The sequence below is a fragment of the Ambystoma mexicanum genome, chromosome 2p (assembly GCF_040938575.1).
Source record: "Ambystoma mexicanum isolate Mex_15411 chromosome 2p, UKY_AmexF1_1, whole genome shotgun sequence".
Lineage (NCBI taxonomy): Eukaryota > Metazoa > Chordata > Amphibia > Caudata > Ambystomatidae > Ambystoma > Ambystoma mexicanum.
This window is the reverse complement of record NC_090923.1, coordinates 1,146,298,466-1,146,324,053: the sequence shown is the minus strand read 5'-3', so window position 1 is coordinate 1,146,324,053 and position 25,588 is coordinate 1,146,298,466. Positions and strand designations below refer to the sequence as shown.

The window sequence follows — 25,588 nt, the reverse complement described above, 5'->3', positions numbered from 1 at the left end:
TAATTGTGCGCTGCAATGTTTAATTTCTGATGCCAAACAGCATAAAAGAACTCTCTATGTGTGCTGTGTCGACTACTCGAAGACGTTTGACATAGTCTCACGCCACAAACTCTGGAATAAACGTATGCAGTGGGACTGGATCCTGAATTACTTCATTTTTTTAAAGCCTTGTATAGTGACACGGTGGTATCCTTACGGATGTCACAAGATGGGGAAGTAATGAGCTAGGTTCAGATCAATATCGGATTAAAGCAGGGATGCGTTTTGACACCCATGCTTTATAATATGTATACTTCGGACATTGGTCAGTGATTATGTTGATCATGTGCAATAGCCAAAGATCAAATGCTTATTGATAATGTGAGTGCTCCAATAGTTCAGAATGTAGCTCAATGTATTAAGCACTAAGCACTCATTGCATAGGTCTGTGTTCATATGCAAAATTACAGTAACAAATCGCAGCAAGGTCAACTCAGCATTTCCTATGTCTGAATATGATAACATCTGTGTATATGTAGTTTGTTTCGTAGCACAACAGGTGCTATTATTAACAATGTACCTTCACCACATATTGGTTGCTGTAGAAACAAACAAGACATCAATATGGTGAAGGTCTAGACATTGGTTTCTTCAGATAGGGTTTTGTAAAACCTAGGCAGCCACCCTAAATGGTGAACATAAAGTGTTAGTTCGAGAGGTGATAAGCTATCCATATTCAAAACTGTGGAACCAAAATGTTCATGCTTGTATCCTGGATATGCCAGCAGACATTACAGTGATCCTGGACAAAACATCTTGTATCACTGACATTACTGTGGTGTCCTCTGTGAAAATGTTTGCCTTCTCAAATGCTGTTGGCATTGTTTAGCCCATTACCTGATCATTCTTTTATGTGGGCTGCTTGTGTGGGAGGGATTCTAGATAGAAGAGAGAGGACCGGATATTGCATGCTGCTGGCAAGCATATTTTAAAGTTTTGCTCATTTGACATACAGACGGTTGGCCTTTTTTAAGATCTGTTCATTTATGAATGACAGTTTCACAAGCCTGTGTTTCGGGTGAATTTAAAGCTTTAAAACAAAAAAGAGAAACCCAGAAAAAGTATTTTAAGCTCATATCAATAACATCCCTTGCTGATGGAGACAATGAAGCTACAATCATTCCCATTTTGCATAATACAATAATGTTTGTTTTTGAAAATGGTCATGTTGGCTTATACAATTTGTCTACTTTCCATGTTAGTTCTATACAATGTGATTAGTTTAGTTCAATGTAAGGGCTAGAAAAGAAAGTGGTGAAGTGCAGAAATTGCACAGCGGGTGAAAATCCCAGCTTCATATCTTAACCAATGTGTGATCCTAGGCATCCCATTCAATCTTTTATTGCCTGACGTATCAAAACTGTCAGTCTCTAAAGCTTTCAAAATGGTCTGCCTTTAGAGTGATTTCGTTCTCATGGTTTCACTTGCTGTAGTGCTGCTTCTGCTATAAAAAATAGTAGGCATTGATACACTGCACACCAAATCCACTTGTTTCTATGTAATAGCAATTCTGCTTGAAAACCATGTCCGTTGCATAATGTCAATCTGTCTGGGTAAGGACAACTTTATGGTAGCTTCTAATGTCCATCCACTATCTATTATATGGTGTGTGGAGTTTATTCCTTGCATCCAGTTGGTCTCCTGTTTCCATGCTTGAGCACTTTTGCATCCTGCGAGGCAGCAAATCTGAGTCGTCTGCCTATTCTGGGTTATGTGCACCTTTTTCATATGATCTGTCCCGCATTTATAGTATGGCGTGTATACCTTCCTCATGGCAGCTATTGATGATGAAAAGTGCCCTGTACTTATATTAGATCATAAGTACCCTCATGATGGACTGCTAATGTTGGCCTTGAAATGCCACTGATTTATCATTCTGATTACAGCAAGCATGAAGAGGGTAAGAGGACTGAAAGGGTACCCTTGCCTATTTTGATCGCTGCGAGGCAGCATGTCAACCTATGTGTTGTGATTGCGGTGTTGGCGTCATGACAAGGTGCTCTGGACCCCTTCATTTCTTGGGTTTGGGAAGGGGGAGCCCCAAAGGTGTCTGTGCCCTGGACCCCAAAAGTGCTTGAAATGGCCCTGCCCTGCACTCAGATGTTATCCTTTTAACAGGCTCGGCAAGCACAACATTTACAAAAGGAGGTGATTAGTGAGATTAACAGGTCACATACAATGCATGGAACACATGTCCCTTAAGTTCATTAATGTCGCACTTATCATAGCCATTAGCTCCTCCCACCCTAAGCTCTGCCTACCCAGGGCCCTCTGCCCATTTTATTTATGGGGCCCTTTGCCTTTTGCCACTGGGGCCCACCAAATAGAACATATTACATACCAACACACTTTGCAAGCAGCGGGTGCAGCTTGTATCCTTGGGGGCAGTCGCAGCGGTAGCTGCCCACAGTGTTGTGACAAATCTGTCCCTCCTGGCAGCGGTGACTCCCCAGCTGGCACTCATCAATGTCTGAGGTGGAGAAACAAGAAACGCGATGAGGAGACAAGAGGCAAATAGCAGTCTTACATCATAACCTGGGCATTTTTCCATTCTTGTACCAACACGCTTGCTCATTCCATTCGCCCCTTTGATACCCCACCAAGGAAAACAGTTGCAGAATGAGACATTCTTTCTTTGTTGGCATAAAAAGGCCGCAGATTTAATTTCACAACATTCTTTATAACTACCAAAACTCTAAACACTGCAAACAAACTTTGTGAAAATAGTTCTGAAGGTGCGGCGACCAGCTGACTGCTCCGTGTCCAAACCTTGCTTCCCCCTTTCCTAACCAAGTCCACTGTAGGCCAAAGCTCCCCGACCATTCTTGTCTGAGCCCCCCCTGTCCTTACAGGTGTTCCTGGGCTGGGGGAGTGCCGTTTTGTCAGAGGAAGCTGAGCCCTCATCGATACCTCCAGCGCCCCTGCTGCTTAGGCCCCCAAGAGGTGCAGGTCGCAAGAAGAGCGAAAACCCTCCCCGCTTTTCCACAGCTCATTCGTAGTCTGTATCTTGTCACTGATCGCCAAAACACTGCCTCGCTGTTCTGCAACAGTAAAGGCCAGGCTTTGCCATTCCGCCGTCCTCTAAGCAGGGAGGGTGGGAGGAAAACAAAATGAAAATCTCCTCCTCCTTCCGTGCGCAGCGTCCCTGCTGTGGAAGCGAAGTTCCTGGAGATGAAAACCAGGCAGCTTATAAGCCGCCTGGCCCACCCCTTTTCATTATCCTGTTCTGTGGGCCTTTTGGCCCTTTTGGCGGGCTTCCCGCCCCTCTGGGTTCCCGGGCTTCCTGCACCCCCCCTTACCCAGGGGGGAGGGTGAAGAGGACACTGCCCCGTTATTCAAGCACCTCCTTCATTTCGTTGTGTCGACACCTCCAAATCTTTCAGGTGGACACCGCATTCCATCCCAGTGCCCCCTGCTCCACTGCCACACTGCTCAGCTTCATGTACTAAAACTCTGTACGGCTCCGCAGCCCACAACACCTCTTGCCATTATGCTCGGAATTGCAGGATAAGAGCTATGCAATGCTTTGCATACAAACATTTCCCAGACCCTAGTTTTCTGATGACGGACAAGTTCAGATCTTATTTAATGCAAATCCTTTCCCCAAAGGGATGAAGTCTCTGTTCCCTGCTTATCACACAAAAATCCCATCCTCTTATGGTCAGTCCCATTTATCTCATATTGTATAGGGTTGAAACGATCATCCGCACCCAGTGGTGCAGACTGCAGTGTGTGTCCCCTTTCTGTTGATTGCATAGAGAGGACGCAGCACCCCTTTTCTGTATTCATTGCATGGGAGTGTCCTGTGCTTCCTTGCAAACCCTACCTGTGGTGTAGAGTACAGTTCATTGCTTCCTCTTTCATCGGCACCTGTTGTGCGTGTAGAACTTGCTACCCCCGCCCCAACACCACTGTGAAAAGTACAGCCTGGCATGTACACTCTAAATTGTGTAGGCCACAGTGTGTGGAACCATACCCTTCCCCACCTGCATGTGTATCGAAGAGTGCCTGGTGTTTAGACTCCATTTTGAGTTCTCTTACTCCTACCACGTGTTGAATGGTATGCTCTCTGCAGTATCCTTCACCTCCTACGGCCTCTCTCTCTCTCTCTCTCTCTCTCTCTCTGTCAATGTCATGGTGAGGCCCGCAAACTTCCAAATTTTCAGCATTGCAGGACCTCTCGCATTTTTCAACTGGAAATTACACTCACGTGAAGTTTGAACCCTCCAATTGCGTCCTTTGAGAGCTGGCGACCTTCTCAGTCGAGTGCAATCAGACGCGTTTGCACCCTCTACCTCTTATGCAAGGAGGCCTCTGGGATTGCCTCATTCACCACCTCTGTTATATAGAAAGCGGGCTAAGAGCCCTCTGTTTTGTAGAGTACAGTTGGTGGTCCCTAGCTCCGCCCCCTTCGTTTGGTAGAGTGCGTGCTGGGGATGCTTACTCCCCCCCCTGCTGTGTAAAGTGCACCTGTTGCCCTCTATTGAGCGTGCTCCGTAAACCGCAACCCTGGCCTTCCTCTCCCTGCCTGAATTCTGGGTATCCTGTTATGCATACGAAATGATCCACCTGTGTGTAAGAAATTAATATGCAGTTTATACTGTGATTTTGCTTTGATCGGTGCAATCAGGGACCCCCTGGAGATTGACTTAACAAGGAATCGAGTCCAAGGGTCGGGGCAAAGGGGGGCAGGTATCTCAAAGAAAACAATCATATCCCAGCCCAGAAATATGGGCCACGGAGCTCATGCTCCCAAGGAAGGGCACAGCAGAGTAGAAACCCGAGCAGTGCAGATAGCGAGAAGGATGGTTATAATGCAGTGGATGTGGTATCCCTAATGAGCCAGCAGCGTGCACATGTCCCGGGGGAATTAGGGTGCTGAAGCTGGCTGCAGCAGAACTGCTGGTCTTGGGGAGATGGTAGCGAGGCTGTTAGGATAAGCAGTAGATTGCGGGAGACTTCAGGCACAACAGACATTGCTTTGACATTGCCACAACGAATGGAAGAGATCCCAGAGGGGTCCCAAAGTCAATCTCTGCACAAGAGTAAACTACGGTGGTAGTTTCAACCTTAAATTGTTGCCTGGATGGCTGCTAAAAAGAAGACAAATGACCAATGAGATTTAGAAGCCGCGAGTCTCTGGGCCCTGAGGGAAACGTCCCTGGATATGCCAGAATGCAGGGGAAGCGAGCCGTGGCACCCGTCTGGCGGAAGAGAAGGGGAGCCATGTTAGAAGAAGAGAAAGGGTCAGAGGAAGGGCTGGGGGCGGCACACGTAAGGCAGCTTTGACCGGTCTCTACAGAGGTAAAGAAAGATAATCGCTGTCTAAGTCCAAGGGTTGGGCATCCTGAGGATTTTATGGTGGTGGAATGCTGCACGGGACTCGTTCCTTCTGTGTTCCCCTCCATGCTATGCACTTTGTGCTTTGTGAGGCTTTTCTCTTCCTCTCTTGTGTACAGTGCCTTAGACATGCACAATAAATAAATAAATAAATAAATACATTCGCTTTTGTGGGTGAAATAGAGGGGGGAGGAGTTGCTGAATATGCAGGGTTCTATCGGGAGACTTGTTTATTCTGCTCTCCAACCAACCCATCTTCTACCCTAACTTGTTGTCTGCTTCTGCCTGAAGCCTACAAGATGGGCTGAGCGCATTGCAAGTTCGGATGAACCTTGAATTCCATGTGAGCACGTAGTCTCCCACTGATAGCGGCATTCACGACACTCACTGCGTTTCCCACACAGCACTGGCAGCGCTCATAATAAGAGTGGCTGATCTTCATGATAGGTAGATCCAGGTGCAGGCAGAACAACAGTGATTTGAGGCTTCACTTACTCCAGGTCTGAACTTCAACCAGGTGGCCACCAAATGCATCCACAGGTGGCAGGCTTTTGCTGTGGGATGAGCCGGGAGCTTACGGATGGCGGCTATTCCAACAGACGAGGGGCGGTGTTGCCTGACCGATGAGTAGAAACTCAGCTTTAGAGAATTTAAGACGCAGATGATTGCTGTGCACCGACTTCTGCCAGCTGAGCAAGAATTGACAACATCTCATAACCTGGCTAGTAGCTCTGAAGCCTTGGCAGCTCAGATCACACTACCAGGTGGATCCCATGCCATTTCGGATGTAATGTTTTCAGAAAACTCCGGGGAAGTGGGCATTTTATATCTCAGTGGTGCAAAATCCACAAGCTGACTGGTCAATGCGGCTACTTTTGCCTCCCTTGGATCGATCGCTTGCATTGAGCATGCTTGAAACCAAGGGACCAAGGTCAGGCCAGGTTCAGAAAGGACGTGGTCGACATGTCGCATGGAGGGTTTGAGAGTTTTAACTTCAACCATAATTGTTGAGGAGGATGAAGAATCAGACGGATGAAAGCTGACTGGTCAATGCGGCTACTTTTGCCTCCCTTGGATCGATCGCTTGCATTGAGCATGCTTGAAACCAAAGGACCAAGGTCAGGCCAGGTTCAGAAAGGACGTGGTCGACATGTCGCATGGAGGGTTTGAGAGTTTTAACTTCAACCATAATTGTTGAGGAGGATGAAGAATCAGACGGATGAGAGCTGGCTGTCAGTTGTAGCCATGTTGAGTTCACTGCGCTATGCTTACAGTATCTTGTAGTGAATTTTAACTTAATTGGAAGGGCAGGTCCAGCCGAGGAGAAGATTTGCTGCGGTTGATGAAGACTAAAGTTTCTTGCATAGGTGTTGCACTGCCTTCTGATCAGTTCCTTTAAGGCTGGGGATAGTCCAGACAGGGGTGGCTAGTTGGAGGTTGTAGCTAGGTCATCCTGCGCATTGTGGTTCTATTACTCAATGCCTGGAAGGGGGCTGCCGTCTCTCTGTACTCACATCATTTGTACGGCTTGCTATCAAATGGCATTGATCCCAAACAGACAAGTGAGAAACTGATGTCATAACATCAAGGGAGAAACTGACTTGTCCACTGACATCATGGTTAGTGGTAACTTTTTGGATGTCCACTGTAGTCAGCATGACATGCTTTGTGAAACTGTCTCCTGAACTTGAGACTCTCTGCCTTTGGTTCAGGAATTTAGCGGCTGCCGGGCAGAACACCTCTCATATGCTTTTGAAAAGGGATATTATATACACTGGATCTCCCCTCTATTACTCTTTCTGCCACGCTGGTCTTTTTAGGCACCCCCATAGGACAGTTGGTCCAGCACTTTGAATTTGAGAAGTAGATAGTTCCATTGGGCCGGTAGACAAAGTCAAGTAAGGGGTTAATCCTGTTTTTGCAAAATCTTCCATTTTCAAAAATGTCCTTTTTCTACCTTCTGCCTATTTCTGTGGTGAGGAGGTTTTTACCTCATGTGGAATTCAGTAAATACGTCCTGCTGTAAACACCACATGATTATGAGATCAAAATTGACTTCACATTACTGCAATTTTTACTTCCTCCAAAAATCTCAAGGAGAAAAATGCTTTGAACCACCAGAATGGTAGAAAGGCTGTTCTCCTTCAAGCAAAGAGGCTGACTCCGGTGTGTATTTTCATTAATACCACAGCTATGATGAGTCACACTACTGTATCATATGCATCCATATCCTCCAAACAGGGAAGACATGCATTTTTGATTTTGGCATATGGGGTTGAGCTTCAGTGCCACCTAGTGCCCAAAATAATTCTACAGAGAAGAAACAAATGTGTATGTATTCATAAGCAGAATATGTGTTTGACATTGCAAGTGGCAATGCTAGAGGTATGCATTGCTGCATCACAAATGGCTATTTATAGTCCCCAATATTTCGTCTGGCAGCATCTTCCAGGAGTGATCTGAGTGAACCAAAGAAAAGTGCAGGACTAGTCTCCAGTCAGTAAAGCCACAGTTCTAGTCCTCATCACAGTCGTAATACTCCTATTAGTCCACGTTTTAGTCCTCATCACAGGGCAAGTCCTGGTCCTCATCATGGTCCCATTCCTAGTCCTCATAGTCCTAATCCTATTCACAGTCCTAGCCTAGTCACAGTCACCGTCCTGGTCAGCATCACAGTCCTAGTCCTCATGAAAGTCGGAGTCCTGTGACACATCCCCATTCTAGTCCTGGACACAGTGCTAGTTCTGGTCAGTCCTAGTCCTTGTGACAGTCCTAGTGCTTGTCCTCATCACAATCCCACCCTAGTACTAGTCCTAGTTACAGTTCTAGTGCTCATCATTCCTGATCCTCATCAGAGCCCTATTCCTCATCATATACACAGTGCCAGTCCTCGCCAATCCTAGTCCTTGTCCCAGTTCTAGTCCTCATCATAATCTTAGTCTTCATTCTTCTCACACTCCTGGTCACAGTCCTCCTTCCCATCCTCACATCCAACATCACAGCCCTAGTCCTCATCCTAGTCCTGATTCAAGTCCTTCTCACAGGCCTAGTTCTAGTCCTTGTCACAATCCTAATCCTTGTCACAGTCCTAGCCAGTGTCCTCATCACAGCCATAGTCCTTAATTTAATAGTTAGTATTCACTTTTGCTTTATAATATGTCATTTATGATACTTTTATATAGGATTAATCAATTACTACTATTTCTAGAACAAGATTTGAAAATATTCTTAATTAACTACGTGTATTTTCATTTTACAGTGACATTACGAATCTGAGACCACTGAAATGGGTAAAATGCACATTTGCATGATTTAATACATCAAGGCGCCGATCCTAGAGTTTTGAATAGGATACTTTAAACATTGGTCATCTACGCTAGTCCAACAGGAACATATTTTTGTTCTACATTTCATTCCCAAATTCCTAGTTGAAGTATGAGTTCCCTTATACTTAATTGCAGCCAGTGTCCTTACAATGGTTCTAGTACTCATCACAGTTTTACTCCTTGTCACAGCACATCTCCTCATCACAGCTCTAATGCTCATCATAGCCCACCCAATTGCTCGTCCTCGTCACAGTACTAGTCCTAATCTTAGTCCTCATCTTAGTCCTAGTCCTTTTCACAGTCCTGGTCCTTGAAATGTCCCAAATAACACTCCTAGTCCTTGTCATATTCTAAATCTTCATCCCAGTACTTTCATAGTCACAGTCCTAGGTCTAGTTCTCATCACATTGCTATTCCTAATGCTTGTTACAGGCCACTTCCTCATCATGCTCCACATCGCAGTCCTTGTCACAGTCCTAATTTTTGCCCTTGTCCTAGGCATAGTCCTCACCTCAGTCCTAGTCCTTGTCACTGCACTAGTTCTTGTCACCATCCCAGTGTTCATCACAATCCTGGCCTCATCACAGTCCTAGTCACAGTCAGAGGTATAGACAGGGTAGGGCCTGAGTAGGCAAGGCACACTCAAAAACATGTAAATGACCACTCCGCATGCAGAGTGTGAATTTACAGGTGTCACCCTGCAGCCAGAGCAGCAGTGCCACTCTCCAGTTCCTGCACTCTGTGCATGTCAGGGACCAGGAAGTCCTTCCTGCTTTGCTTCCTGGTTCCTTTCTGTGTGGAGCGCAGCAGCCAGAGGCCTCTGAAGCAGCCAAGGAAGCAGGGTTGTCTCAAGGCAGGATGGAAAAACAGGTAAGTAAGTATGTGTGTGTGTGTGTGTTTATCTCTGTGTGTGCCTGAGTGTCTGTGTGTGAGGAGTGACTGTGTTTGAGTGTCTGTGTGTCTTTGTGGGTGAGTGTCTGTGTGTGAGTGTTTGTCTGTCTGTGAATGCACAGCTCGGGGACTGGGAGAGGCATTGGATCATGAACATTCTTTGACAGGGGCAAAGCCAACTTGAGTGTTATAATGTGAGGGAGGGTTTAGGTTGGGGAAGGGTACTACAATGGAGCTGTCTGGGTACTACTATGGCATGGAATTCTGTATTTGCATTAAGGGCAAAAACAACATGATGAGTGTTCTTACATGGACAAAGGGAGGGCATGTTACCTTAGTGTGGCATGACATTTTTGTTTACTGGTATTAAGGTTAAAGGCAACATGATAAGTTTTCTTACATGGGGTAAGGTGGGGGCATTTGTGCATCCTGCAAGGCAATCTTTTCTTACTTTGCCATGAAATTGTTTACTGGCAATAAAGAGTAAATACAACATAGTGATAATTCTTATCTGGGGGGAATTTTTGTAGCCAGCAAAGGCATTTTTTCTTACTGTTTATACAAGTGTTCCTGCTTATTTAACTATACAAAAAATTCAGATATTTCTTTACACATCAACACAGTTTATTAATTCATGGGACATCAGAAACCCCAATGTGTCTGTTTCCAGTTACATAAACTTTTGCGTAACAAAGAATGTCATCTACCAAGAATATTCTGCTCGTGAAGGGTAACAATAAATAATATTTATATAATTCCTTTTACATTTTAATAACATGCTACCAAGTTTGACGTAAACTATGGCAGTTCGAAACTCAGCCAAGAGGGACATGTTCACAGAGAACAGTCCATAGCGATGTGTTCATTACCTCCTTAATTGAGGTGAGTTCAATATGGCGACATAATCTGCTGCTCCCATATCCAATGTTAATAGGGCAGCTAGAGTCATATATATATATTTATAAAAGACAAATGTAAGGCATAAAGAGACCAATGAAATTTCTCTTTTGAATTTAGGTAATGAATGTACGAGTGAGCAAAAAGCTGTGTAAGATGTCCCAATTTATTTTCCGGATGTATATTTAGAATATCTCTTGAAGGGTCTTGAGGAAGGCATATAAGGTTGCACGCCGAAACATCATCTGGACGTAGACCATTGGCGCTACAGTTTTTAAACATATTTGGCACCCAAAAGGGGCTATATAGGAGTCACCTGAATAAGGGCTTATATGGGAGTCACTTGAATAATCTGTGAAATATTTGTCTTTTTTTCTTTTTCATGTTTATGTATTGCGATTGAGGGAATTAGTTTAGTTAAAAAACACTGGCACTTTAGAGGTTTGCACCTCATTGGGGAGCACTATTTGCACCATGTCTCCTGTTTACTTATATTTGTATGTCTTGTATGACTACTTGAATTACTTTTTTGTGCTTTTTTAATTGTGTTTTCTGATGTCCCATGAATTAATAAACTGTTTTGATATGTAAAGCAATATCTGATTATTTTTGTACTGTTAAATAAGTGGGAACACTTGTTGTATGAACTATTTTTGCTTCAGTTCCAGTCTGTTGAGCCTAGCGATAGTATTTGATGTTTTCTTACTGTGACATGGCTTTTCTTTACTGGCATTAAGGCAAAGTCAACAGGAGTATGTTCTTAAATAGGGATACTGGGATATATTGGCAGAACCACCATGAACATGTTTGTCATGGTATCATTACTGGCATTATGGGCATAACAAACATGAGTATTTTCTTCTGTGGGAATGCTGGCAAATATAGACTATCCAGAATGGATATGTGTGGGCCCAATCTGTATGAAGATGCCTTTTACACTTGCAGAGTATTGGCATATAGTGGGCAAAGGCATTATGAAAAAATGCTACTGCGCATTGTTGGCGCCTTGGCATCTAATGGACTTTCTTCATATCTTACCCTACGTCACAGTCCTAGTCCTCGTCATCATCCTAGTCACAGTTGTAATCCTTGTTACAGTCCTAGTCACAATCCTAGCCCTCACCACAGCCCTAGGCCCGGAGCACATCATAGTCTTAGTCCTCATCGCAGGAACTCATTCTTGTTACAGACTTATTCACATAACATTCATACTGCCTGTCCTCATCATATTCCTAATCATCTACACAGTCCTAGTCCTCATCAGAGTCACAGCCAGTCACTGTCAATCGCAGTCATAGTCACAGTCAGTCTCACTCAGAGTGAGTCTCTCACAACCTCTCTCTCACATCCCCCCTGTCCATCTTTCTCTCTCTCTTAGTATGTCTCTCTCCAGCTCCCTCGCTCTCTTTCTCTCACTTTCAAACTCCCTCTCTCTCCCTCTCACCCTCTGTTTCCCTTCTTCCTCCTCTATTCATCTGTATCATTTCATGTGGCCTTTCATCCTCCCCTTCATGTAGTCCTCTTGTCTCTGTCTCACTAGGTGTCTCTTCTATTTTACCTGCTCTCTTTTTCTCTCTCATTCTCTGATGCTGCTAGTCAGGCTGGAAATGGGATTAGAGAAGGCAAAGGAAGAATTAAAGGTTGCAAGAAGAGTTTGTGAAAGGGCGGATCGCTACATGCATAACATGCGGTGTAATCTGCAAGATGTGTTCTCAGATAGGCTGAAACATCCACCCCTTCAGCCTGCATATGCCTCTGCGTGTGGTATTTCTGCATTTCTCAACTGGGGTTCTAATCTTTTTGGAGGGTTTGCGGTATATATGGAATTTAAGCTCTGTTTTTAAGCATGACACCTGCAGTCAATCACTGAGTAGATCAGCTGCTTCAGGTGTGTCCTTGAGTAAAATGGTTAGGCATGACTTCTTCTCAAATGTTGCTCCGGCAGAGGTGGGTGTATGGCCGATATCCTAGTGGATCTCCCTTGCATCTATTATAACTAGTATGTTCACATGAATGCTAATGGATTATTAGTTCTGCTGCACATCGTTTATAGCCCTGTCGAATTTGGGCTTGACAGTATGGTTTTTTTTTTATTTTTTTTTATTAAAGCCAACAAAAACAGTACAAACAAAACAGAGCATTTGTTATCAAAAACCGTTGTACAATCCACATCAATGCACTGCTCCCCCCGCCCCCCCGTCTGAGCTCCACCGGCTCCTCATTCCGTATCTGCATCCTGTGGTAGGTGATCCGTCCCCCTGGAGTCATTTGGGTCCGGGATCGACCCAAACAGTTCCGCTATTAGTGATTTCCAGGCCATCAGGGACTCTGTCCCCTCTAGATCCCCGATCCTGCTCGCATCCTGCCAAACCATTGTTTCTGCCTCTGCCCATTTCTGCAGGTCCTTCCACCACACCTCCACCCGTGGACTGTGACATGTCTTCCAAGCCATGGCTATTCTTCTCTTTGCCAACACATATGCTAAATCTTTCAGCTTGCTCACATGTTTTAACTTCTTAGATCTCGGAAACACTCCCAACAGACAGGCCCATACCGTGTCTACAACAATCGTGACATCCTTCTGGGCTAGTTTACATTCCACCTCCCTCCAAAAGCGCACAATGACCGGATATGACCAGAACATGTGTACCATGTCCGCATTCTCTTCGTCACATTTAGGGCATGCCTGTCGGCCCGCACCCGCAAACCTTGATATTTTCCATGGCGTCATATAAGCTCTGTGCATGACATATAGTTGTATCTGCTGCAACCTGGCATTTCTAGACACTTTCTTATGGTACCCTTGCACCCGTTCCCACACCTCGTCTTCCATCAGGGTCCCCACTTCCGTCTCCCAATCCAATCTCAGTTGGACGACCTCTTTCCCCACTCTGAGCATCAACATCTCATATAATCTAGATATCTCGTGCCCCCCCTCCGCTATGTCGTATATCATATCTACTACTACATCTGGCTCGCCCTCTAGCACAGTTTCCGGCCACAGTGTCTTCACTTCTTTCACTATTCTATAATATGCAATGTACTGACCTGGATGTAACCCAGACATATCCCGCAACTCCTCAAAGGCAACTATTGAGCCCTCCTGCCAAATGTCTCCCATGGTTACAAGCCCCACCGGCTCCCAATGGTTTCTGATTATTTTCCGTAACTGAGCATCTGCCCCCATCAGCGTGACCAATGGTATCTGCGGAGAGCATGGAGCCGCGTTTTCCAGCATCCTACACGCTCGGCGCCACATTTTCCAACCCAGCAACATCATCTTGGGACGCCCCCTCAGGTCTGCCCTGGGTACCCACATCATTTCCTTTAAGTAGAAGGGTGCACAATCCTGCCCAAGCAATCTGAATTCGGAGGTTTCCTCGTCCGAAAGCCATTTAGCGACATACTGCAGTTGACTGGCCACATAATATACCTCGTAGTTGGGCAATTTTATCCCCCCTTTTTTCGTGGAAGTTCTGTAACTTCCATAACGCCACTCTATTTCGCGTGCCATGCCATAAGAAATCTCTGCACATACTATTCAGTTTGGCAAAAAACTTATTCGGGATCAAATGTGGGATATTCGCGAAATAATATAAGAGCCTAGGCAGAACCACCATCTTAAGCATCGCTTCCCTCCCCATCATAGCCAAGGGTAACTTCACCCAAAAACGCATGCAGTTTCCGATTTTAGCCAGGGCTGTCTCAGTGTTATGTCTATGCTCTTCCTCTACCGTGTGGTAAATGTCTATCCCCAAGTATCGGAACGTATCCACTGCCCATGGCACCTGCAGCACAGGCAACTTTTCCCGGGGTATACCCGCATATCTGCCCAACGGGAACATGCTAGACTTCTGGGGGTTCACTGCTATACCAGAAAGACCTGCATATCTATCCATTACCTCCAGGATGTATTGGAGATTCTCTTCCGGGTACCTTAGATACAGTAACATGTCATCCGCATAGAGAGAAATCAAATGCTTTTCCCCTTTCACCTCGATGCCTATCATATCATACTGTTGTCTAAGATATATCGCTAGAGGTTCCAGGGCCAGTATGTAAAGCATTGGGGACCATGGACACCCCTGTCTGGTGCCCCGGGGGCTTGACAGTATGTTTAAACATTATTGATGATGCCATGCTGGACAATACAGAGATCAAAAGCATTTTATTGGGCTCCGCAGAAGGCGGGGAAAGCCCCAGGCTTCATGCCTCAGTTGCTGATGTGAAATGTTTAAAGTATTTAATCAGCCAGTGAGTGCTAACAGCTCGTGGAGTAACAGTCATGTAAGACCTGCCCTTCAGCTTACATGCTCCATATTCTGGTTTGGTCTATTATGGTGCCAACAGAAATTCATGCCTCTAAACGAAAAATGCAATGAACAGATGCAAATGGCCTTTGCTTCTTAATAAATTCAGGTAACACAACAGGGAATTTTTATAAAAAGAGCATTGTGTATTTTGGTATCTTTGCTCGTTTCTTATGAGTTTACTGCTGTAGTTGGTTCTATGTCATATCATCGACAGTCATTTTTACGACGGGTGTTTTTACAAAAGCATCTTGCCGAAAAAAAGTCATCGAAAATGTTTATTTTTATTTTTGGGGGTGTTTCCCCCCAGGCCCTCCACCTATTTTTAACTGTTCCTGGCGCCCCCAACCCCTTATCTGCCCTTTCCCACCCCCCCAAAAATGTCAATGAGTTTTTTCAGCAAAGTGTTTTCGTGAAAACACTCGCTGAAAAAAACGACTGTCGATGAAACGACGTTGTACCGCTGTAGTTGCAGTTCACCCATATGCATTGATCCGCAGATCTCCGCATGTGGTAAAGGTAAATACTGCATGTGGAGATCCAAGGCGAAACACCACCCGAGTCTGAAGGAGAGCTTTGCCCAATGACAACATTTACTATAGGCGAGCCAAGACACTTTTTTGATAGAGTTACTTTCCTGCCCCATGTAATTTCTGGGTCTTCATGGTGGAATATTAGGCTCTGCAAGGCCCTGCAAGGATTTAAAGCCTATCCAGATGCTGCAGGTGCCGCATCACACCACACGTGTGTGTACTACCTGTCCTTCCTGCTCCACTCCAATGCAAATGTTGAGTGGCAGATCAGGCCTAAACAGCACATAGATTTAGATGGATGACCCTGCATGCAGCATGCAAATGCACTTCTATCATTTAGGCACATAACAGCGCATGGAAATAGCTCCATTAACCCAGATCTGTGCCTCTGCATGCTGCAAGAAAATGGGCTTTTATTATCGAATTCTATAACAACCCAAGACTCCATCCTCCAGGAGAATTTTCCAAACATGTATTATGACTACGCATGCTGAATTGAAATGTATTCACATCAAATCAAAATAATCTTTACTTCCAAGATTTATAATACCTTCCGAAAAGAAAATTACAAATTTTACATAACAAAACAGAACTAAAATATCTTCTCATTTAGGAAATCCGTTTAACGACAAACAGGGCTCATCAAACGCAATAATAACAGCCATTAAATAAAGGATTAGAGCGCAATCCATTTCATGCAACTATGCAATGCACTTTCAGTGAAATACTACAGGGCGAGCACAGCATGTCTATGGGGAAAAGAGAAAGGGTACTTACCATAAAGCAGCGCAGATCTGTCTAATCCCAGTGTTCTTTTAAATCGAAATGAAGGGCCTAATTCACAGAGTGTTTTCCAATGGGGATTTGCCATTATCAAACGCTTCTGTGAATTAGGCCCTAAATATGTTCTACTAATTAGTATGAATGCGGACAAAGAAAAGAAAGTACTTCAGATCCTCTTTGGCTACTCCAGCAAAGAAGCAACTTTCAGAAACAGAGCGACAGCTTGTATAGTTGGTCAGTCCTCAAACTCTTCTTAAGGCTGCCCTGATCAACACTAGGCCACTCGCGGCTCACGCACTAGACATGGCTGACCTCATCATAACTCATGACCTGGACCTCATAGCCGTCACTGAAACCTGGCTCCACGTTGCCTCAGGACCTCTTCTATCCCTAGCTATCCCTGATGGCTACACCATTATTAGAAGTGACCGTAACACTGATCAATCCAAAGGAGGTGGCGTAGCCATTATACACAAAACCTCCATCAATCTCTGCCTCACCACTGCCTGCCAAATCACTTCAGCCGAACTACTCACTGCCAAGCTAGCTATCACCCCCAACCAGACGATCACACTCCACATCATATACAGACCTCCCGGTCCTTTATCTACATTTGCTGAGGACCTATCCCACATCCTTGCTAACAACTCTAAGACCAAGTCTTAAATCCTTGTATTAAGTTATTATAACCTTGGCTACCAAGACCCCAATGATGCCTTTGCCCATGATATCAACAACCTGCTACTTAACTCAGGCTTCACACAACAGGTCACTTTGCCAACCCAGTGTAAGGGTAGGATTCTCGACTGGATAGCTGACCTAAACTGTGATACTATTATCGAATCCAATCAACCATGCGCCTGGACAGACCACCACCTAATCACATTCAGTATCCCAACTAGAATCATCCACACTACTCCAGATATTGCACCTGCCACCACCACAAGAAATAAGCGCAACATAATCTGTGCTAAATTACTCCCACTCATCCTCCCTGCTCTCAATGATCTCTCATCCTCTTGCTCTGATCCTACAGTCTTGGTAGACATGTACAACCAGACGATGCTGAAAGCCCTCGATATTATTGCTCCTGCCAAACTCAGAAAACCCAAACCCCGGGCCCACCTCAACTCTTGGTTCACGCCACAGTTGAGAACCCTACGCAAGGAAAAAAGGACCCTCGAAGCTCGCTGGAAAAGTAATCCAACTGAAGCTAACAAAGCATGTACTGCCTTAGCTACTCTAAATTACAAAGAAGCCATGCTTCAGGCAAAAAAAGAGATGTACAACAAACGCATTGAAACAGCCCAATCTAACACCAAGGAGCTATTCAGAATTTTAAAGGAACTGGAATCCCCCAGCAACTCCACCAGACACCTGTCCTAAAGACAGTACCTGGTGTGCGAACATTCAAAAGGCCCTCCTTGGAAAAACCGTCACTCTCCAAACAAAAATCAAAGAAAAGAAAATCAGTTTGCAGGACAGCCTGCACCACAAAACTCTGCAGGTTAATATTAACACCAACCCTGAATCCTTAAAACCATTCAGCTTCGCACCCATATCCATCATCGAAGTTGAACACATTATCAATAACCTTAAACCTTCCAATTGTCAGGGGGACCCATGCCCTGCCACCATTATCAAAGAGGCCTTGCATAACCTAGCGCCCTTTATCACCACACTCATAAACTCCTCATTTAGCTCGGGGATTGTCCCGGACAACCTCAAGGATGCTTGGGTTATCCCTCTCCTCACTTTGGATGCTAACATACCCACCAATTACAGACCGATAGCCATGGTCCCTTTCCTTCTACAAATTCTGGATCGTGCTGCTTACTTGCAGATCCAAGATTATTTGGAAACTAATAAACTCCTGGGACTGAGGCAATCTGGTTTCCGTCCTCGATACAGTACAGAAACTGCTCTCTTAGACCTTAAAACCCAGATTGAAGACCTAAAAGACAAGGGTGAACTTGCCCTCCTACTTCTCTTAGATCTCTCAGCGGCTTTTAGTAAATCACCAAATCTTATGCCGCCACCTCAAAACCGCTGCCCATTTCTTGGACAAAGCCACAGCCTGGATCACTTCCTTCCTTGCTAATAGATCCATGAGTGTCTTCTCCCCCACCGCCACTGCTGATCCCTCACCTGTCACTTGTGGAGTCCCTCAAGGATCATACGTGTCTCTGACACTCTATAATGTGTTTACAAAACCCCTTTTCGACATTTTGGATTATCTGGATGTCACTTATACTAACTATGCCGATGACACCCAGATACTCATCCCTATCACAGGTGACCACAAAGCCGACTCGCTAGCCATCAACGCCATTTACCAAGTCATCCAGGTCTGGATGGCCCAGCACGAACTGTGCTTGAATGATGAAAAGACCGAGATTCTCATTCTTGGCTCCCGTCAAAGACTCAGTAAACTAGATGCATCATTTAAATCTTTCACCATTGATGGTAACACCATCAAAGTGGCTAAAGATACAAAATCGCTTGGAATCTACATCGATTCCACTCTCTCACTAGCTAGGCAAAATAATGCAGTTTCATCGGCTGCCTCTTACACATGCAAGCTTATCACAGCATGCCGCCCCTTCCTATCTCCAGCCAACTGCACTACACTAGTTAGGACCTTGGTCCTATCTAAAATTGATTACTGCAATGCACTCTACCTGGGCACCAACCAATGTAACATTAAAAAGCTACAAATCATCCAAAATAATGCCATCAGAGCGGCTCTTAACCTACCCAGGAACCTCCACATCTCTGACACTAGACGGAGTCTTCGCTGGCTCTCAGTCTCCCAAAGAGTCTCTCTTAAAGCACTTGCGCTCACACACAAAAGTCTCGCCAACCAAGCACCCAATAGATTTACACTGCACACCGCCGTGTGACCACTCAGAAGTGCCCAAACTAACTGCCTTGCTATCCCGGGCTTCAACCTCCAGAGATCTGGTGGTTGTAGCTTCCCAGTCCTAGCTTCGAAACTATGGAACACACTACCTAATCCTCTTAGAGCTGAATCTACCTTCCCAGCTTTCAAGCGCAAAGTCAAAACCTGGTTGTCTGCCCAAGACCTGCCTTGACCGTGCTTCCTTGGCCCCTGAGTCATTTATAACCTATACTGTAAATTTGTAAATATACTGTATTTCCTGTACAACTTGCATATTCTCTCCTAATGCACTGTCTGTACTGTACACTTCACTGTACTGTTCTATGCCTGTAACTAAGTGACGCGCCCGGGTGCCCTGGGGCCTGGTGCGATTTATAAATAAAATAAATACAAATACAAACGAAACTGTAAACGGAGCAGCCCCTTGGCGCGGATTAACAATGCACCTCGGGGAATGTTCCCAAGAGAACCCCGAATTAAGTGGATAATCATGTCAGACTGGACATTTTCCTTGCTCTCTATTGTTGCTCATTTCGTTCTATTGGTGGATACACATCTACCCCAGAGCTGTGTATACATGGCAGTAGCAGCAGAAAGATAGTGAAAAGGCAGTGACAGTCCCAGAGTAAAGAATTCCTGTTGGGTGTGGCTCAGTCAGCTTCACAGCTGCAGTGCATGCCAACATCGGCGCACAAAACATCTTGAATAATCGCACAATTGCACAATCGATACTTCATTTCGACCAATAATAGCTCATAAAAGTGACACTAAAAGACAATAAAATTTAAAAATAAAATATGTATCGTTGATAAATTTCAGAAGTACACAATGGATAAACACTAAAACACATTTAAAACATAAAATATCCTATTGCGCACAAGGTAGTCATAGATCAGTCCCGGCTGCAGGTAAAGTCTTGAGCCGCTTCCACCATGTCAGCACCAAAAGATGCCCCCATGCCATACAGCACGTCCAAGCCCCCAGCCAAACAAAATTACACCACCATTGTGGCCTTATTGACATTAAGAAGCCGTGTACGCTGGACAAAGCAACACAAAATGCACAATGCTTTTGACTTCACTGGGGCAAAATGGACAGGTGGGCGAGTGAGACGCGTTCCAAATGAGTAGCCAGAGGCAAAATGCCAATGTGCGTCTTCATATACAAAGCCCTCATTTGTTTAGACAGCAACCCCTGCTGTCCCTGTGGTCTCACTTGCTACCCCTAAAATAAATGTAAACAAAACCTAGTTTTTTTCTTTTCTTTAAATGGAAGCTCCTGGGATGGGGCTGGGGCCAGCGCATTTGGCTCTTTGTTTCTGGAGTGGCTGGATTTCTTGTTCGGGCCTCTTAAAAAAGGCGGTTCCACAAGTGTAACAATTTGAGCAGTGACCTTAAATAAGAATGAATAGGAATAACAAATAATGTGTCTTTCTGAAATTCTGTACAATAATTGCTAGACTCATTACTGTTTTATTTCAGGCAAACTTCAGGGGGTGAGTCCCTGATTTAGTCTGTTCTTAAACATCTCAATTTTATTTTGTATTTTTTATTAGGTGTCTTTGACCTTTACACTAAAACATAGGAACATATTTCATATTTACACAATAAAATAAGGCTTTTAAAAATAGATTAATAATAGGACACATAGTAAAGAATCCCATAAAAGACACAGAATACATCATACATGTCCACTTCAAATTAGTTAAATACATTAAAACATAAAACAAGAGACCACAGTTCATCACTGTTAGAATACGATAATGTGAAAGTGTTTACCAAGTTTTCAATCACATTCCCCAGGATATAGCCATTCCTCAGGTAAATTCTATTATGTCTGAGTGCCACTACTGACAGCAACCTCCCCACTTAGGTTATCTAATCTTTTTTTCACCAACAACCAAACATGCTATGCGGCTGCCATCATTAACGTTGAGGTTGCACCATACAGGGAACTCCAAAACTGATCAGATGTGTAGTTAATTATTTCATGATATCCTTTGCAAATATTGTACATCGTGTCAGCAAATGTCGTGATGTTTCTACTGTTTGATGACAGAGGCAGCATAGGCGTTTACCCCTAGCAACACCCAACCAAGACCCTGTATTTGCATATACCTTCAGTATCTCTAGTTGTATACTCATTATGAAACACACTAAAGAAAGCACATGCAATTTGATTAGATATTCCCGTGGGGTATTTATATTCATGCCCTGAGTAGAGTACTGGGTGTATTTTTGCGTATTTGCTAAATAATTAATTGATTCAGTACGGCCAAAACCCTTTGATTTCCTTTCAAAGTCAGAAGCGAATACTTCCCCTATTGTCCCTGGTAATCCTTTCATGCCAATGTTATTACAATGTTTCACTACCAGTCTCTGCACAGCTCTACATCTAGTACTGCTGTTAATGTTAATGTTAAAGGACACTTGTACTGCGCACTATCACCACCGGAGTGGTTCCCTGGCGCTCTGGCGACTCTGAAAGAGGGGAAAGGGAGGGTGAGTTAGCGGGAGGAAGCTGGATAAGTGCAAGAGAGCAGTGATGTGCTGTTGGCAGCCTCAGCCCGGTGGGTCTGTTGGCTGGGCCTGGGGTGTTTGCGGCCAGTAGTCGTTGAGTACTGCTGTGCAAGTCTATGTGTGTTTTTGTTTTGTTGTTGCAATGTAGTGAAGTTTGTGTGGTTTGTTGTGCTGTAGGTTTGTGGTTGTGTTTGGTTTGGAGTTTGAGAGGTGTAAGCAGAGGAGGAAATTGTTAGTGTATTGGTTAGTTGGCATTTCTGTCTCGAAGTGAGGCGCTGGGTTTGCGTAATCGCTCTAGGTGGTGTGTGGGGGCATACATCTCTGGCTATGTTGGTACATAGATCCCAGCAAGCTTTTCCTTCTTTTGGCAGTTAAAGTATATGTTGGCCCATAGTTTCCAAACTGACAACTTCCTTAAAGTTTGATGTTAGACGTAGCTCCAAACGAATACCTTCTACTGGGACTGCTGATGGTAAACCCAGCATAGAACTGAGTAGTTTCCCCTCGACCCATTTCAGCCAATGCAACTCCTCCTCTGCTAAGGTCTCCAAGGCATACAGACCCATATCTCAGAGGCTGGTTATGTGCAGTTTTTAAGGCATCAACAAAATCCGAAACATACACATTATACAAAAGTGGTGCAAGTACACAGTCCTGCTTCAAGCCTATTTTAGTGAGGAGTACCTCTGTGAGTGTCCCTTCCTGTGCCATCCTTACCCTAACTACCGTCTCACTATGCAGCTTCTCTATGTAGTACTGCAATCATGTACCCAAACCCCTGTCCCTCAGTTTGGACCATACCCCCCCTTTATCAACCAAATCGAAGGCTGAGCTATAATCCACAAAACACATATAAAGTCTTGTTGCATGGTTTCCATGAGTGTCAGAAATGAGGTTAGGAAGTACCCAGATAGAATAGGTTGTGCAGTAGCCGTTCCTAAATCCTGTTTGTGTGGTATCTAATATTGGTTTGTATCAGTGCAGGTGACAAGCAACTCCAATAGGATTCAAGAGAATATCTTCGAGCTGCTATCTAGCATTGCAAGAAGTCTATAGTTGTTAGGGTCTGAGCGTGCCCCCTTCTTGTGTACGTGTAAGAGTATTGACTCCAACCATGTGGAAGCAAGACACCCAGTCTTGCAAACATGTAGAAACAGGTCCCTCAAAAGTACAGCCCAATTTTGTGGATCACTTTTAAGTATTTCAGTGAGCATGCCATCTGGCCCAATCTCCCTAGAAGATTCTAAATTGATAATTATTGATGATAAATTGGTCTGGCATACATGGGTCCACACCAGGGAACCTGTCTTGGGTACATCGGGCCGACAGATCTGAGAGGAGTCTTTAACCCAGTACATGTTCTTAATGTGGGCTGGCTGCCTAGTTACTCTCGATTATACTGCTAACTGCAAAAACTTGTTTTTGCGGATCTAAAGGTACGTAATAGGATCCAGAACTTCTTAGTGCCCTGTGTCCTAAGCAGTTTTAATAGGAATCGCCAATCTGCTGATTGCTCGCTGCATTTATGATGTTGCGGCCAATTTTTGTATTTACATCTGGTTGAGGCTTTTGATTTCTTTTTCTGTTCAAAAGACATTTGGTCGCTTCTGCTAATTACGCTTATGACACTTTTCATATGTTTCTTTCTCTTATCTATCTCTATAAAACACTGTTCCAGTCCTTTCCACTTGTTTTCCTCTACAGGTTCGTTTTTGAACAGTTATACAGTACCTGTTTAGGAGGTTTTTCAGTTCCCAATCATAATGCTTGAGAAGGTCGGGGTTGGTCTTAATAGCGCATCTAAGACTAGAGTTAAGGTTATTGACGTTATAAATGTACAACCAAAGTCTATTTCCCTGCTGGTTAACTGAGGGATATTCTCTCAAACACGATCTTAACTGTTGTGATTGGTAGCTGACATTGTATGCTTAAAGCACCATAGTCGCTTATGTCTATAGGGCTCACGTGAAATTTTGGTGAGTGCTTCAACATGACAGTATTTACAAAAATAAAATCTATACAGCTGCTGTACACACCATTTGACCAGGTCTGATAAAGTTCTCCACTGCCCAATGTGCCCATATGTAGGTCAACTTCCAATTAGGCTACCCACCAGGCCTGCCCCTTAAACTGTGCTGTCTGGCGTGTGCCTTCCTTCAAATCAGGGTTATCCAGTTTTGTACAATTCACATTAAAATCGCCTGACAGTTGTAGAGGAGGTCGCAAATAAAGCCTGCACTCCAGTCGCCCATTTTGAAGTACCGGGAACGTTCAAACCAAAATATGTGACGTACGACAAGCAAATAAATCAGCAGGGAGCCGCAGTAGGGCTCTGCCCAGTACCTATCAGAAGAGCAATGCCTATTGAAGTACCAATACCCAGAAAACCATGGACAGTAAGGTATACATTAAGAAAACCCTACCAGCAAATAAGACGAAATGAAGATTGCCTAAGTACCTTCCCGGAAGAAACCAAAAAGGTCTTAATGGAAGACGAATGGTGACTTTAGGAGGACCCGAACAGACTCACAGATAGAAGAAATGACGACCCGAGAATGACACAAAGAGACAAAACGCCATGAGAAAAGAGATTGTGAAGCTGAAGTGAAAGAATGCTATCAAAAACGTAAGAGAGTTAAGCTGTAAGCAAAATGAATACAGTCAATCAGTTTACACCTGTACATATGCTTGAAACCGCAAGAAAGCTAAGAAAACGGTAGGGCTTGCTAAGAATAGTGCGGCAAGCGCCATTTTACATACATCTACCTCAAACGAAGCACAGTATTATAAGTACAATTCCACTTTGCAAACGAAGCAGAATCAATCCAGGTTAATAAAGGCCGAATGATCAGAGATTCATATTCTAGTAAAACGAGAAGAGACGGCTGAATCGAAACTCGGCAAATGCGACTCGTGCCAAGAGAGCCAAGGTCATACCAATAGAAGGAACGAACAGTAGCTAAATCTAATTGAAGCTTAAGAGCAGAATATCCTGCCTCCGAAAGGTCGAGGTAAGGAAGCGTAGGCAGGTGGCTGAGCTGAATAAGAATCAAATACACAAATTAAGAGAAACGAGACAAATTCATGGTGTGGGAATCACGTGACCAGCCGAGCGAGAAGGAGCACAGGTTCACACCTACGCTTGGCATCCGCCCAGGCAGAAGATATCAGAACGTTTCCAGACAGAAGATGCAGTTTCGAGGCCAACCACATTGAAATAATTGACACATAGTTGCTGAAGTGATGATTGATTGTAACTATAATTGGAGAAAGGCCGGGTACCAAGGGGCACCCCACACCTGGCCGAGCATTCTGCGTGCTGCTAAGCGGAGTGGAAGAATATGCATGGGGTTGGTGCCAACCCAATCACGATGGACCAAATAATCTAGGTCCTATAGTTAGTAGAACCAATAGGACGTCATACTTTTAGTGACGTCTACAGTAGTCATTTTTGAAGGAAGGGCTTAGACATCCATCTGACAGTGTTTATCCAATCCCCTCACTCCGTTATCATATACAGATATAGAACCTATATTAAAGTTACCTTTTCCTAACCAATAGAATTACATGTTAACTTTTGAGTGTTACACGTCTGATTATGACGAGTTTTGAGTAGAAAATGTTACAACTTGTATGAAGTTCGTTGGAGTTGAAGCGAGACAGACCATCGCATCACTGCTGATTTCCATGACTCCCCGTTTTTTGTACGGACTCCCTTTGCCAAATCATTGAGATGTCCTTATTGATTGGTGTCGGAGTAATAAATATGCACCCCCATCCATCTCAAGGGTGCAGCTATCTCATCTTAAAGTACTTCGGAGTAAACCTCGGCTCTATGGGCCGGCTGGGGGTCTCCGGAGTACACAGTATCACAACCGGACGTGGGTGCAGTCTACACCATTGCCTAAGCGTCTCTGTGACAGCAAGCCTAAGAGACACTGTAAGGTCATCACCAGGTGGGTCATAGAGTGTGTCTAACTGCAGTGGACCAAAACCAAAAGGCGACTTTGGTAGGATTCCACAGATCATATTGTTGTGGTCCGGAAAG

The 25,588-nt window shown here is 44.4% G+C and overlaps 1 protein-coding gene across 2 annotated transcripts in view; it reads right to left on the bottom strand.

Moving 5' to 3' along the window:
- The window catches only part of LOC138567242 (fibulin-2-like), a 1,012,531-nt gene that overhangs the window by 221,649 nt on the left and 765,294 nt on the right, over positions 1 to 25,588 (bottom strand). For both annotated transcript variants that reach the window (XM_069645241.1, XM_069645242.1), the window contains exon 7: positions 2,381 to 2,509. In XM_069645241.1, the coding sequence (XP_069501342.1) occupies positions 2,381 to 2,509 (129 nt within the window). The remainder of the gene's footprint in view (positions 1 to 2,380; positions 2,510 to 25,588) is intronic.